This window comes from Misgurnus anguillicaudatus, chromosome 17 (assembly GCF_027580225.2).
Source record: "Misgurnus anguillicaudatus chromosome 17, ASM2758022v2, whole genome shotgun sequence".
In the NCBI taxonomy this organism is placed as follows: domain Eukaryota; kingdom Metazoa; phylum Chordata; class Actinopteri; order Cypriniformes; family Cobitidae; genus Misgurnus; species Misgurnus anguillicaudatus.
Window position 1 is genome coordinate 30,456,513 of NC_073353.2, and position 15,283 is coordinate 30,471,795.

A 15,283-nucleotide genomic window follows, 5' to 3' on the forward strand; every position below is an offset into this window, starting at 1 on the left:
CTCTCTCTCTCTCTCTCTCTCTCTCTCTCTCTCTCTCTCTCTCTCTCTCTCTCTTCCTCCCTCGTTCGCGCGTACACACACCGGGCGCGTGCATCAGCTGCATGAAGGCAAGAATGCGATTGCATCCTGGTAAATTTCGGAAGTTTACACGACAAAGCTGCAGCGGGCAGGCATAAGATTTATAAAAACACATTTGAGAAGAAAAGCACAGCAACTCAAAAAGACTTTGTGTTTCACAATTACTCTAAGACAGTGGTGTCCAGGCTTTTAGCCGACAAGTTCTACATGCTAAAAACACTTTAAATGCGTGGACTATACTGCATATATCTCTACATTGGATTTAGGGCTGTCCACCATCAGAGCATGTGAGTAAAGCAGAGCGACCATGTGACTCTCCGCTAAATATTCCGCTCTACTGTTCAAACGCTCACCGCCCAAGCAAGCGCTCCATTAACTTTCCGCTCACGCTCGCAAATAAACCAATTCCCGCTCAGATCCCGCTCCGATATTTTTTTTTTTAGTAAGCCTAATTGTTTTCTTGGATAATTGCATTTAATTAAAGTATTAGCTGATAAATCGCAGTTATGTACAGTTGTGTGTTGGCTATTATAGTTTAACTGATACGGAGCTCCGGATATAATTAAAATTAACAAATTGTTTCCACGACATTCACATGTTTTACTAATTTTAAGTAATAATAAATGTAATAAGTAATTACAAAATATTATAATAATTCGTTCCCCTTATGAGAAAGATTAACAAACTATTCTGTTATATAAATATATTATTTGAAAAAACTAAAATAAATTGAAGAACAATTTCTTAACAAGAAGGTTTTTTAAGTGCAAATTTACAGTGCATCAGTAAATACAGAACACAGCTCTGTCTTAAAGAAATTAAAATTAGACAGTATTAATGAACCTGTAAATGTACAAAACGAATGCAATACAGAAGGCCATGAGTATTTATTTATGGCATTTTCAATAGTATATTGGTAGATAAATTAACGTATATCTATATAGTATGAAAACGAATAAATCATTATTTTGGCTAAATTCATCTGGATATATAATTTTAGTCAGACTGATTTGTCATCATTTCAGAAGCTTAAATGCCATCTAAAACAACTTACATTTTATCCCGAGAGTTACTTGGTCAAAAATATTTAGAAATATAGCCGCGAGAGCAAATTATAGCACAAAAATGTTTAGCTCACACGGACCGAATGAAAAGCCGTTAATTAAGCGAACTCTCTGTAAAATAGAGGACGTGCTGAATCTGTCGAGTCGGCAGATTATCATCAATGTTTATAATGTTCCATGCATGCTGTTGATGAAAAAAAATAATATCTAAATGTCCAGGGAAAAGTCCAATGTTCAGTCAGTTAATATTAAATGCGTTTTTGGCTGAAGCTTTCTCATCCACGGAGCGGAGAACTATAAAGGTTCTTAGTTTAAGTGGTTTTAATGCTGGTAAGCAATCAGTTAGCCTATATTATGGCGCTTTGTATTTGTGTTGATCAGTTAGATTAAAGTAGCCTAATTTTAATCTTTAAAACAGCATCTAGATGCAGACGACACTACAGTTATTCTGTCATCTTAGTTTCATTTCTTTCATTTCGTGAGGCTGGCGACTTCATTAAAACAATATTTGAACTCCATAACTTATTGCTAGCCATTTTTACAGATTCTCGAACTAGCAAATTACCAAAGGGCATTCTGGGATGAGCGAGTGGTGCTGAGCGTATTGAGCGAGCAGAGCGGAAATTTCAGAAATGCGCTCTGCGCTCTGATGGAAATATTACCGCACCCCTCACATGCTCTGGCGGGCAGGCATAAGATTTATAAAAACAAATTTGAGAAGAAAGGCACAGCAACTCAAGACTTACGTGTGTCAGAATTACTCTTGGAGGCATTGAGCAGCATAAGGATACACAGTTAAATTATGTGCAATCTACCGGCATTGCCTTTGCGATCGCGATCGACGTATTGGACACCCCTGTCACACAGCAAATCGAGGATCTTCTTCAGACACTTTGAAGAACGACCAGGCAAACGACAGAACCTGCTTCAGCACATGTGTAACTTATGCGCTTGTGCAAAAACAAACATACTCGCCCCCACACTCACGTCTCCTACACACACGTCAAATCAGGAATGATTATCGGCCTGTTCACATCGGCCCTATTTTGACATCGGACCGATGCCGATGTGTAAAAAAATGACCATATCGGCCGATATTATATCGGCGGCCGATATATCGTGCACCACTAATTTTAGAAAATATGACACGTTGACGTAGATTAAACTAACCAACAGTATATTAAATGAATCAATCTTAGAAATATATGCAACATACACATAATAATATTAATACAAACATAACTTATAATACTAAAACATTGACAAGAAACTTGTTAACTAGGGTTGTGCCGATAGACGATAGTATCGTGTATCGACGATCTTCAGACATATCGCCAATGGCAGCCTTTCATGGCGATAGTCATGACGCTAGTTGGCAAATGGTTACTATTATAATTATTATCATCATAGTTTTACATTAACATCCACAATGCGTGCTTTTCCTCGCATGAGGGTTTGTGGGCTTCACTTTACGCGGAGGGCTTGTAAAGAGAGAATTCCTTCTTGCACGTACCTGCACTTAATGCGCACGTCTTGGACTCCTTCTAGCACCCACGTCATGACCAGTTGCACTTCTCTCTGTCTCACGTGCACGCGCTCTCGCGTCTGTACGAAGTCTAAACATAAACTAAAGTAGTAATCCTTATGTCTTTGTTCAGTTTAATGCGTTTCATGCGAGCTGAGACAAACTTTACTTTTTGTTTAAAATATGACCCGCTGCATATTGGCGCCTCTCTTACTCTCGCGTACGTGCAGAGAGCTGCGCTCTGTCCAAAGTCAGATCACTAGGTATTAATCCTGTTTATGATATGCATTTCAAAGATTCAAGGAGTTGTAGCAATACATCCCTCGTGTTTAATATATGATTGTGTTTAAAATATGATCGCGTTCCGCTGGACCGATGCGTTTAAAAAGTCTCATCTGAGAGCAACACTGCTTGACACGTGTAGCCTTCTGCAACAGCACTAAGCAAATGCATTGAATTGTTTGTATGTATGTGCGCGCACGTGTGTGTGTGTGTGTGTGCGCGCAGATGCATGTTTTTACAGTTACACCCATCAAGTGACTTGTTATAATGAGTAAAAAATTAACAAATAAAAAAATTAGTAAACTACTGCCCCGCCCCCGATACTATCGTGTATCGCCGATCTCACAGGCTGACGATAGGACGATCTCAAAATAGGGCATATCGCCCAACACTATTGTTAACAAAGGTTTTAAATAAAGCAATAAGCCCCAAGAAGCAGTGGGTTACCAGTGCATTTTATAACAGCTAAGGGACGTTGTTCGCGTCATGCCTAAAACCCCCTTAGCTGTTATAAAATGCACTGTAACCCCACTGCTTTGCGGGGCTTATTGCTTTTATAAAACGGTTACTTCATATGCATAGCAGGATTTCATAAAATGAAACACAAATAAGTTGTAATTATATTAGTACAAATATTACTCTTCCGCCAAACAAGAATGAAGAACTAGAACTGCCCGTTTTATAATGTTTATTTTAAAATATCCAGACGTTATATTCAGCTGTTACAGTCGCGCATTGAATCTCGGGATAGCCTAGGCTGTAAACTTTACAGTGTAAAGGATCCATTCGTTCTATCCTAAGCAAGCCCGGCGAAAGATTGTATTCTGAGGTCTCATTTTAAGCAGACTTTAAATTGTAAGGGGCTTACTAACCTTTATTCATGTGCTGCGTACACGCAAACGCGAAGCATCGCACTCCTCCCTCTAGATTACTAACAGGATTTAATTATCCTTATGAAAATGTATGTAAACGCGAAGACGCATTTGAGGCGCAATCACATCGCTCGATTCGCCCCTTGATTTGCGCTGCTCGATTCACATCTTTGCATTGACTTTTTTATGTAATCTACTCGCGCAAATCATTGAATTCGCATTTGTTGTGTACGCCCCATTAGAATGCAGCCTTCAGAGGTCACAGCCTTCAAATTGGGACACAACACGTCTGTAAAATACAGGCTTAAGTCTTATATTCTAATTATGGGATTAGGAGCCTTTAAATCATTCTGCAAAATGTACAGTATGATACATTATTTAATAAATACACATTATTTTCAACCCAGACATTGGGTTAAATTAACCCAGATAACGTTTATATAATTTTTACCAACAATGGTTTAAAACAACCCATCAAAGGTTAAATTAATTTACAACCCAACGGTTGAAAAAACCCAGTGTAACTTAAAACTAAACAAGTATGGCAATGTGAAATTAATAATGGAACTTAACTTGATGCTCCTTATCGCATTATTAGATTACACCTTAAAAAAAGCTGGGTAATTCCACCTAGTGTTGGGTCAAAAATGAACGAGCCCAGCCCGCTGGGTTGTAATTTAACCCATGCTGGGTTGTTTCAAACCAAAATGCTGGGCTGTTTTAACCCATTGTTGGGTCAAATATAAACATTTTCTAGGTTAATTTCAACCCAGATGCTGGGCTCGTCCTTTCTTGACCCAACGCTGGGTTGAAAATAAACCAGCATTTTTTTTAGCTTGGATTTTAAGGTCACATGACGTTTTGATATGTACCCTGTCACCAACACCACAATGAAATATTGCAAAGAAAAAATAAAATAATGAAAATAAACAACAAAACAACTAACAAATTATTAAAACTGAACTAAACAATATATTTAAATTTGTTCAATGTAAAAACCTATAATAACCCTGCTCACTATCCAATGTTATTTAAAGCCACTGAAGCACCAGAGCCGCAGGCCCTTTGGTTTATAAGCAGATGAAGCAGACGTGCCTCTCAATCCTTTTTCTCACCTATTTCATTCCCCATGCGCCTTTTAGCTCAATTACAGGCAAATCTGACGAGGCGTTGATGAATGGCTTTGGAATGAGAGGAGCCGTAATGTGAATATATGTTAAAAATGAATGAACTGGACTCTGTAGGATGAGTCACTGATGGGGCAATGTTCACTGGCGCCACTGGTGTGGAAAGAATAGAGAGTTCTTATTAAATCCACCTGCTGTTCACATATTGCTCTTCATTTTCCCTCCAGTATATCAGAAAAGGTTAAAGCCCCCACCATTAACCTTTAAAGTCATGGTAGTGCTTAACTTTTTATTTCCAGAATAAATAGGCTGGTAGATAAATTAGTTAGTGAATAGTGAATACCAGGTTTTATGTTTTGTAATACAAATTTTCATCAATAGTAAAAACAACTATGCTAATGTAGATGGTTCTTTATTTACAAAGATAAATATTTTTACAAATTCAAGAAACAACTGCATTTACCTGACAAACTGTCAACTCTCATTTACATTTAAAGCGCTGTCTTTCATGTTTTTCATGTTTTCAGCTCTAGCCCGACCTGTAAACGTTGCTTTGTAGATGACACTAAGTATTGCTAGCTCACTGACAGAATGTTAAATGCTTTCTTATTTTAAGTTGCTTTGGATGAAAGTAAAAAAATGTAAATGGAAGTTAGGGCTGGGCGATTAAACGAAAAATAACCGAAACCGAAATTCAGAACCTCTAACCGACATTATTTTATCATGTCGGTTATTTCGGTTTTTAATCCTGTTAATACTTTCCCTTTAAAAACAAACTGCTGCGTGTGATGTTGCGTAACTCCGCCCCGTCCTGTCAGTGGCACAGCGAAACATGGAGGAGAACTCAAACACTGTTTAACTGAGCAGCAGGATCATCTAGTGCCCAAAAGAAGCACAGTACTTTTTTTTAAGAAGTACTCGCGAATGTGCAGGCACCTGTGACAAAAATACGGAAAGCGCGATCGGGTTTTTACCGCACACGCGCTCAGTTTAATTTACCGATGGGTCTCTAAGCAGCCCGGGTAATGTCATCACATCTCACTCACTCAAAACCGCGAAAAGACGCGCCCGGGTAATGTCATCACATCTCACTCACTCAAAACCGCGAAAAGACGCGCCCGCGTGAGTTTCATAAGACACTTCAGAGATGACGGAGAGAGAGAACGGGAGAACTTCTAGTCTACATTAACACCAAAAGCATTACAGATGAGAATAAATGGCTTAGACATCAGTGCCCAGTTAAGAAAAAATGGATTAAATACAAAAAACGTGTAAAGGATACAGTCCAAGTATGTATTTTGCCCTACTCATCTCATTACAATATGCTATCTGGATACAACTTATTATGAATGTATCTGATGTCTATAATTAGTAATGGGGGTTGTATGATTCTTTGGTTCATAACTTCCCATTCTGAAAGTTTCATCAATTGTACATAATGACATGCAACATCTGCATAGAGTTAAGTCTATTTAATATTTTTCAGTAATGCAGTTATTTTGGGAAAAATGTGAATAATTGCATTGCAGGCTGATTTAAGGTGTGCCCTAAACTTTCCAACCTTGTCAGGGAACTATGAGGCAAAAAAATAATCGTTTATTAATCGTAACCGATGTCAAATGTTAAATTAACCGAGGTTTTGATTTTAGGTCAAATCGCCCAGCCCTAATGGAAGTACAGCATTCCTTAAAGTATACATTTTTTAAAAACAAATGACTCATCTTTCTGCTCTTTGTGGAGATTACAGTCATTTTCGTAATTTGCACACCAACCATTTTATGGCTGCCGGCTTGTTTTAACCGTCATTACTGACAATACTGTAGAGAGACAGCATCATTTTTTAGTATTGACTAAAGTACCAGTATTTTGACATTCTTCTAATGATATAATTAGATCTGTACCTCTAATTTTACATTGATTCATTATTCGTTTAAAATAAGTGCTGTAATGACATTTTCTTTCGGGAAAGTTAAGCAAAGTTTTTTACAGTGAAAATGTAAATGTTTTTTTAAGTTGCTAGTAATTTTTTATCCCTTCTCATCACTTTTAGTCCATGGTGGCTTTCCTGAAAGACCCTGCAGGTGCCCCATTATGGGAGGAGAACCCTGAGGCTAAAGACGTTGTTCACGTTGAGACAGAAAAGGCAAGTATTACCACTGCACCAAAGATCAGCAGTATGAGTATTTATCAGTTGTGGGAACTTCACACAGAACAAAATCCTGTAGCCAAGCGATCTACAACAGAAGAACCGGCCCATTTTCCTGTCTCTAGAGGAAGAGATGGGCTGCTGGTCTGTGTAAAAGTAAACTAAAGCAGTTGACTTATTGCCTCGCTGCCTCATCGTCAATGACTTTGGCGACATAAAGGCATCTCCGGGAAACACATTCGGACAGCCTTCATATGAAGCATTATGAAATATAAACAGAGAGCACCTTTGTGATAACTAATCCCATATTTGAAAATGACAATGTTAATTTCTTTATAGAAATGCAATCATAAAATGAAAATATAAATATAATTTACTCAAAATTTGTGCTCTAGACGCTTTCTTGGCCGCCATTTTATTTTTTCAAACTCGATCAGGCTCGACCAATCACATTCCCCCCACACACCCATGCATAGAATTGTGGGACAAGACGATAAAGGTATCTCAGGAGACAGAAAGTAAACCAAACATCGAATTTGGACGTGATGCCTTCCTGACTTTGAATGCTGCCTCCGAAGATTAGAGATTTCGAAGCACAGAATTGACTGTGGTCTTAAATGCAGTAATATTAAGTTTTTTAATGTTATTCTCATTAAACCTTAAAGTGCCAGTCAGTTCCAATTTCTAAGCTTCCTAATATTATTAAGGAGTCCCCAGCAACAGGTTTAAATGTATGCAATGTTAAAAAAACACTGTAATTTTCTCAAATTATACACTGTAAAAAATGATTTGTTGACACAACTTGACTTGGTCAAGTCATCTTATTGCATTGACCCAGTTAAGTTTAGCCAACATTAGGAGTTAAGTTAACTCAACTTATATGTATTTGTTGAAATAACTTGCAGTAAATTGGGCCAACGTACCATATCAATTAATAAGCAATTAGATTTTTTTGTTAAGTAAACTTAAAAACATATTGGTTGAACTTAATTTTTCATGTTTTCACAACCATTAACAAAGTCTAATTGACATAATAGTAAGTTTTCCTCAACATCACAACTTAACTTTTTGAGTTTATTAGACTTCATTGCTTTCTTTGACAAGAAGTTCTAGATATCTGCCTGAAACCAGATTTTTTTAAATGAAATCAACACAACTGCAAAATTGAAACTCTCAGCATTTATTTTTCCTTGCAAAGATATGAAAACATTACAAGAAAAACCCTCACATATATTCAGCTCACATAAGCACATGCAAACTTCTTTATGCACAGACTCATTCTTAGAGAATGGTATCAGATATTTTCATTGCAGGAACAACTGTACATGAAGAATTCACTATAAGCTGTGTTTAACAACTTCAAATAAAAGTCTTCAATTCCCAATCAAATGTCAGACATGACAAGGAAAGAGAAGCAGGACAAGGTAACAAGAACACAGTCTGTTTAAAAAAAATTCTAGAATACCAATGTTAAAATATACAGCTCACAAAAACACGTGCAAACATCTCTATGCACTCGGGCTGCACAATAAGTCGCATGTGAATGTCACACGCATCTTGTAAGTAATGCCGGTTCCTTGATTAGTAGTAAATCGCCATCAGCTGCCCCCAGATGGAGCAGCATTCACCACACAGAGACGTAGCTCACCGACATTCGGGGCAACCTCGCATTTACTATCGCGGACGTATTGCCTGCGACATGCATGCGATATGGCCCAGCTTGTCAGTGAACCAAGGCTCTGCGCAGCAAATGCAGCTCCACCCGAAAGCAGCCGACGGCGACCCACTACTAATCAAGGAACCGACGAGATGTGCATGGTATCGCATGCGACCTATCGTGCAGCTCTACTATGCACAGAACCATTTAAGAGCCAAAATAGTACAAATAACTCTCCTTAAAGCGATACTCCATTGTTTTGTCATATTAAACCATGTTATTACCTTAACTAAGAAGAGTCAATACATACCTCTATCATCTTAGTGCGTGCACCTAAAGGAATAGTCTACTCATTTTCAACACCAAAATATGCTATCACCCCAACCAAGAATTGTTGATACATTCCTCTATCATCTGGGTGCGTGCACGCAAGCGCTGGAGCGCGCCGCGACGCCCCGACAGCACCAAGCTTAGCCCCATTCATTCAATGGCACCAATCAGAGACAAAGCTAGAAGTGACCAAACACATCAACGTTTTTCCTATTTAAGACGAGTAGTTATACAAGCAAGTTTGGTGGTACAAAACAAAACGTAGCGCTTTTCTAAAAGAGGAACTATATTCTATGACGCAATAGCACCCTTGGGAGTACTTCGACTTGGCGCAGTAACACCCTCCCTCTCCCATTATGAGAGTGAGAAGGGGAGCGGACTTTTCAGGCGAGTCGAAGTACTCCCAAAAGTGCTAATACGCCATAAAATATAGTTCCTCTTTTAAATCCGCTTAGAAAAGCGCTATGTTTTATTTTGTACCACCAAACTTGCTTGTATAACTACTCGTCTTAAATAGGAAAAACGTTGATGTGTTTTGTTCACTTCTAACTTTATCTCCAAATGGCACCATTGAATGAATGGGGCCAAGCCAAACGCCATCGAAGCGTCGCAGCGCGCCCCAGCGCTTACGTGCACACACACAAATGATAGAGGGATGTATCAACAATTCTTAGTTAAGGTAATAACATATTTTAATATTAAAAATGAGTAGACTATTCCTTTAAGAACTGTAGCGCTTGGCGACACTTTGGTAGCATTTAGCTTAGCCCAGTTCACTCAACGGTACCAAACAGAGATGAAGCTAGAAATGACCAAACACATTGTTTTCCCCATTTAACACGAGCACATACGATCAAACATGGTGGCACAAAACAAAACATGGCGCCTCCAAAAGGGGGTCAAAAAGGGTAACTATAATGTATGGTGTAATAGCACTTTTGGGAGTACTTCGACTCGCCTAAAAAATCTGCTCCCCTTCTCCCTCTCATAATGATTATAGTTACCCTTTTAAACCCACTTTTGGAAGCGCCACGTTTTGTTTTGTGCCTCCATATTTGATCGTATATCTACTCGTATTAAATAGGGAAAACGTGGATGTGTTTGGTCATTTCTAACTTCATCTCTGTTTTGTTCCATTGAGTGAACTGGGCTAAGCTAGGTGCTGCCAAAGTGTCGCCGCACGCCACAGTTCTTAAGTGCACGCACCAAGACGACAGAGGTACGCAGTAACTCTTCCTAGTTAAAAGGATAGTTCACTTTAAAATACATTTTTTATACGTTTTAGCTTACCTCAGGGGCATCCAAGATGTAGGTGTCTTGGTTTCCGCGGTAGTTTCACTTTTGATGTTTTTGGGTCGGACCGTTGTTGTCTGTCGGTCATGTAGTGCAGGTCTGTGGTCGCTTACTAGGCGTAACTTCGAAGAGCATGCACAGAGAAGTCCAAACCAAACAACTGCCCATCACAAGCACACACCGATGGCCCAAGACACGAAACGAGCGGTTTGTGTGAGAAGGCGAACACTATTTATGTTGTTTTTGCCCCTTGTGCCCGGCCGCGTCTGTGCTTGGTCTGCGCATGCACCGGAAGTGATCTCCTGGATGAGTTCGCGCGAGCATACGTAATTGTTTTCTTTCATGTCGGTTTTAACAACCCGGATAAGCACAAAATAGTACAATTTCTATTCGCTGTCTTACCTACAATCTCTGTTCTGTGTAAACAATGAGTGACGTACACGTGCGAGGGATCACTTCCGGCGCATGCGCAGACTGGGCGCGGACGCGGTTGTGTGCAGGGGGCAGGAACAATGTGGATGGTGTTCGTTTTCTCACACGGGCCGCTTGTTTCGTGTCTGGGGCCATCGATGTGTGCTTGCGATGGACATTTGTTTAGTTTGGACTTCTCTGTGAATGCTCTTTGAGGTAGTGCTTGCCGGGTGCCCATGGACCTGCATTGTATGGCTGACAGACAGGAACGGTTTGACCTAAAAACATCAAAAGTGAAACCACCACGGAAACAAAGACACCCACATCTTGGATGCCCCTGAGGCAAGCCAAAATATTAGAATTTAATTTCAAAGTGAACTATTGCTTTAAGGTAACAACAGTTCAATGAGACAAAACGATGGAGTATCCCTTTAAAACAATAATATCTAAAATAACAATGGTCTTAAACTTTAAAACAGTGTAACACTGTAAATGCTTATAGTAACAAGGAGAAAAAAATAGTTTCTTATCTCAGCAACTTGCTCTTCAAAGAGTGAACTCTTGCGGTGCAAGAGTGTGATCCAACTCCAATGAATAGGCGCTGTATCACTTCAAAAGTGAATTTTAATTCCTTTGGATAGTCAAGGTTTAATGCGTACACCAGGCCAATCAGGTTCAGAAAAGCATTAGGTATGTCACTCAGGGTGACGCATCACCACTTCTTCCTCAATCACCAGGGCAACGTCATTGTAGAATTCTGGAAAAGGCTCCGCATTTTCCACAACCACTAGGATTCCGATCACCACGCCCTTGATCACATCCTCTTCATGGTCACTGGGCTTTGTAGAATGAAAAGAAAATTAAGGTACTATTACTTATAACCAATTTCACAAACAATTTAAAGTCCCCAGACCCCTGCAAATTAAGAGATCTAATGTTCAATTTTCCCTTGTTTTGCCTTAAAGCTGTGTTTCCCAATCCTGGTCCTCGAGCACCCCCTCCCAGAAAGTTTTAGATGTCTCCTTATTTAACACATCTGATTTAACTCATCAGCTTGTTAGGGACACATGTTTACCATTTTGGAAGGAGGCTGATGAGTCAAATTAGGTGTTTTAAATAAGGAGACATCTAAAACTTTCTGGGAGGGGGTGCCCGAAGACCAGGATTGGGAAACAATGCCTTAAAGGTTTCAGCTTACCTCGCATATCTTCATGAATTTAGATGGAGTCTCTCGCATGTATCACGGCAGCCCAAGCAATGCTGCAGTCCTCATCCTTTGGTTTGTTGTCTGTAAAATATATGATGGTTAAAGTACCTCCTTTATTGGTTCAATCCTTTGTTTTTCTTTTCATTTATCCTTTCACCCCCTCCCTCTGTCTTGAAAAAATAAAAACATTAATTTCAAATATGTACACTTTTTGCATACTTTTGTTGTAAATAAATTACCAGTGATGTGGTACAACAACAGTTGTTTGTTACCTTTTGTTCAGCACCAAAATAAGATTTAATAGTAGACGTAACCAGCTGATGTCACTTAAACCAGGAGTGCACTTAAATCAATGTAGTGCACTTTAAGAGTAAAAATAAGTGACATAGATCTATGAGGAATTTAAAAATCTTTGGTTGCATATATGCATGGTTATAATAGGGCACACAAATGAGATTCACCATTGGTTAAAACATGTTTATAGAATAATAAGTGGTGGCATTTAATACAGATTTATTATTTATTAGTGAACACCAAGCAACCTTTGCACCCTAAATTTGAAGTGAATACTGCAACATTACAGTTTATAATTCAAATGATGATGTGACTTTGCCTTTTCAGACACCCAGGAATTTAGTCAAGTCCATTTGTTTTTTGCATTAATCTTTTGGCAAAGCATTACAGTCAAGATCTACGCGTTTCACACACACATGCAGGCAAACCAGATCTACGAATGTGTCATTATACTATTCTGTAATCGCACGCGTTAACGCACACACGCAAATTAGATTCAGAAACCATCAGCGAATGTGTGTTTTTGTCAGGATTATGCGGGATCTGGTTCACGTGGATGCGCGCGTTAACATGTGGGTAGAGAATATTATAATGCAAGCAAAACGTTTTGACACAAATGCAACTTTATATTGATATCGTGAGACAGCATTTGAAATGCAAGCACCTTCTATCCATGCCCAGCGCCACTTATTTAAGTGCTTTATCAATTAGGTCATATCTTTCCTGTTCTTTATAAACTTACTTTCCATCCTGCGGACTACGTTTCCTTGCTACGTGACATCTCCGGTCTCCGCTCGGTACCTGCAGCTGGATCTCTCAACCACACTTAAAGACCCGCCCCATTCTACTTCTGATTGGCTAGTTTAGTTTGGTTAAGAGTAAAAGATGTGTTCCTCTCATCCTATTTGTGGGTGAACGCATGAACGCGAAATGATATTAATATAATATTATATATATATATTTTTAATTCGCAGCCAACGCCGCCCGCCGGAGATCCGGCACGGTGGCTGAAAACTTTAAACCATGCGAAAAAGCTATTTTGGGCCATTTTACACCAATTAACATGCTAAGTAACTGTACACGTTTTTATCTATTTACCAACATTAACTTACACTAGTCAAAGACGACTTCTCTTTCTGCTTACGTGTCTAACAGCTCGGTGTCTAACACTGCATAGCTAGCAAAAATGTGCGTGTGGCTCCTGATTAACGTTAACTTACCAATCAAGTTGTCTTAAATCAATACACAAACAAAACAAGCCTATTTTTTACATGAAAGAAAGAACAAATCGGGGTATACTTACTATAAAAATACATCTGTAGTCGTTCAAATAAGAGCTCCTTCGTCTTCTTTTTTACTCCCATCAGCAACTCGTGTAGCGATCTCGTCCTCTCATGCAGAAAATGGCGCTGGCGCGTCTTGTTCAAATTCGTTAAAGTAGTACGTCATTATGACGTAGAGATTCTGGCACATGCGCATGAGGCAAAAAATTTGAAACAACCTATGTTTTGTTGTTATATGAACACCTTATTTAAAGTTTTAAATTTCCCTTTAAGTTGAGGTTGTTATAACTCATCCTAGTGCGTAGTGAGACACTGCAAGTTGACAGGACATGATTTTACTTGTCCACCTGACTAAAACTCAGAATCATTTTTTACAGTGTATACGATTCGTGTGAAGCCGTTTAACGACTCAGTTTGCCTAAACCCCACCTTTCAGTAGCCTTGTCTGCTCTGATTGGTCAACTGACACAGTCTCCGCACAGTCCAACAATAGTGCAACATGCCAGACGTTAAAATTTTTACAGTCATTTAAGCAAGTATGTAAGCTAACCGGGCCATAGCAAAACAATAAACAGTAGTGCAACTGCAACATGCGTTAGCCGCTTGCTAACGTGACTTACTGACAAGATATTAAGAGTTTAAAAACAGACATCAATACACATCATTCATCAGCTAAACTGTAAACAGTAGTTTAACTGCAACATGCGTTGCTAGCGCAACTTACTGATAAGACATTACAGTAAACTAGACGTTCAGAACACACATAACGTAATAATCATGCTTGCAGGTTGTGGTTATGTTGTTCCAAATAAAGCGGGTACTGAACAATCTTTAGTAAATCCTGCCTTGAAAAAGTATCCATTTGAAAAACCATTTATTCTTCACATCTTCATCCTTTTGTAGAACAACACAAACTTGCCTTTATAGCTGAAAACACAGCGCCTTCTCAACATGATGTTTACACACTAACTAGCTGAAGTGTCTGTGGGCAGGTCCGGGTTTTTGTTTCTGGAGGGCAATATTATTATGCAAAGTGTTCGTATCTACGTAGATAGAGACAAGCAGGAGATTCAATACTGTGATGACTCGTTTCAGCGATTCAGAGTCGACTCCCTACTTTAGAAGCCAATAACTTTATAAATCATGCACTTTTTGGTTTGCACATCATTTACATTAATGGACAGCTACATGATACACTGCAATACAGTTAATTTTCGATTTTGGATCTGTCTGGCACTTTAAGGACCTGTCTCGCTCATATGGCATTTGAAAATTAATTCCATTTTTGTCTATTTTTCAAAGATGTTTTCCCTTATGAAAATATAATAACAAATAATATAATTGCTAAAATATGTATTTACATTTGATTTATTATATTGATTATGTGCAATAATCATTAATTATATTATGTAATTATATAGTTGTGTTTTTGAAAAACAATCAAATTAGGGATGCACCAATACAAAATTTTTGTGCCGATACAGATATTCAATCAATTAAATATGGATAAACCCAACTGTTGGGTTATAAATAACTCTTTGTTGGGTTGTTGTTACCCAACTATGGGTTGAAACAACCCAACTGTTGGGTTTGTGCATATTTAACCAGCTATGGGTTAAATGTACTCAACATTTTTTAGTGTACTTGAGGACATCTGCCGACACGATAGATAGCCTATGGATAATTTTTGTCTCATGAAATACTAGACGTTCAG

The 15,283-nt window shown here is 38.7% G+C and overlaps 1 protein-coding gene and 1 long non-coding RNA gene across 2 annotated transcripts in view; one reads left to right on the forward strand and one right to left on the reverse strand.

Moving 5' to 3' along the window:
- Window positions 1-15,283, forward strand: part of pdia5 (protein disulfide isomerase family A, member 5) — an 88,285-nt gene that overhangs the window by 27,988 nt on the left and 45,014 nt on the right. The window contains exon 6 of the mRNA XM_055214859.2: window positions 6,999-7,091. Coding sequence (XP_055070834.2) covers window positions 6,999-7,091 — 93 coding nt within the window. The remainder of the gene's footprint in view (window positions 1-6,998; window positions 7,092-15,283) is intronic.
- On the reverse strand, window positions 11,116-13,745 carry LOC129432416 (uncharacterized). The gene is made up of 3 exons (XR_012358195.1): window positions 13,590-13,745; window positions 11,984-12,073; window positions 11,116-11,624 (listed from the first exon to the last, which is right to left on the reverse strand). It is a non-coding gene; the product is annotated as an uncharacterized lncRNA (long non-coding RNA).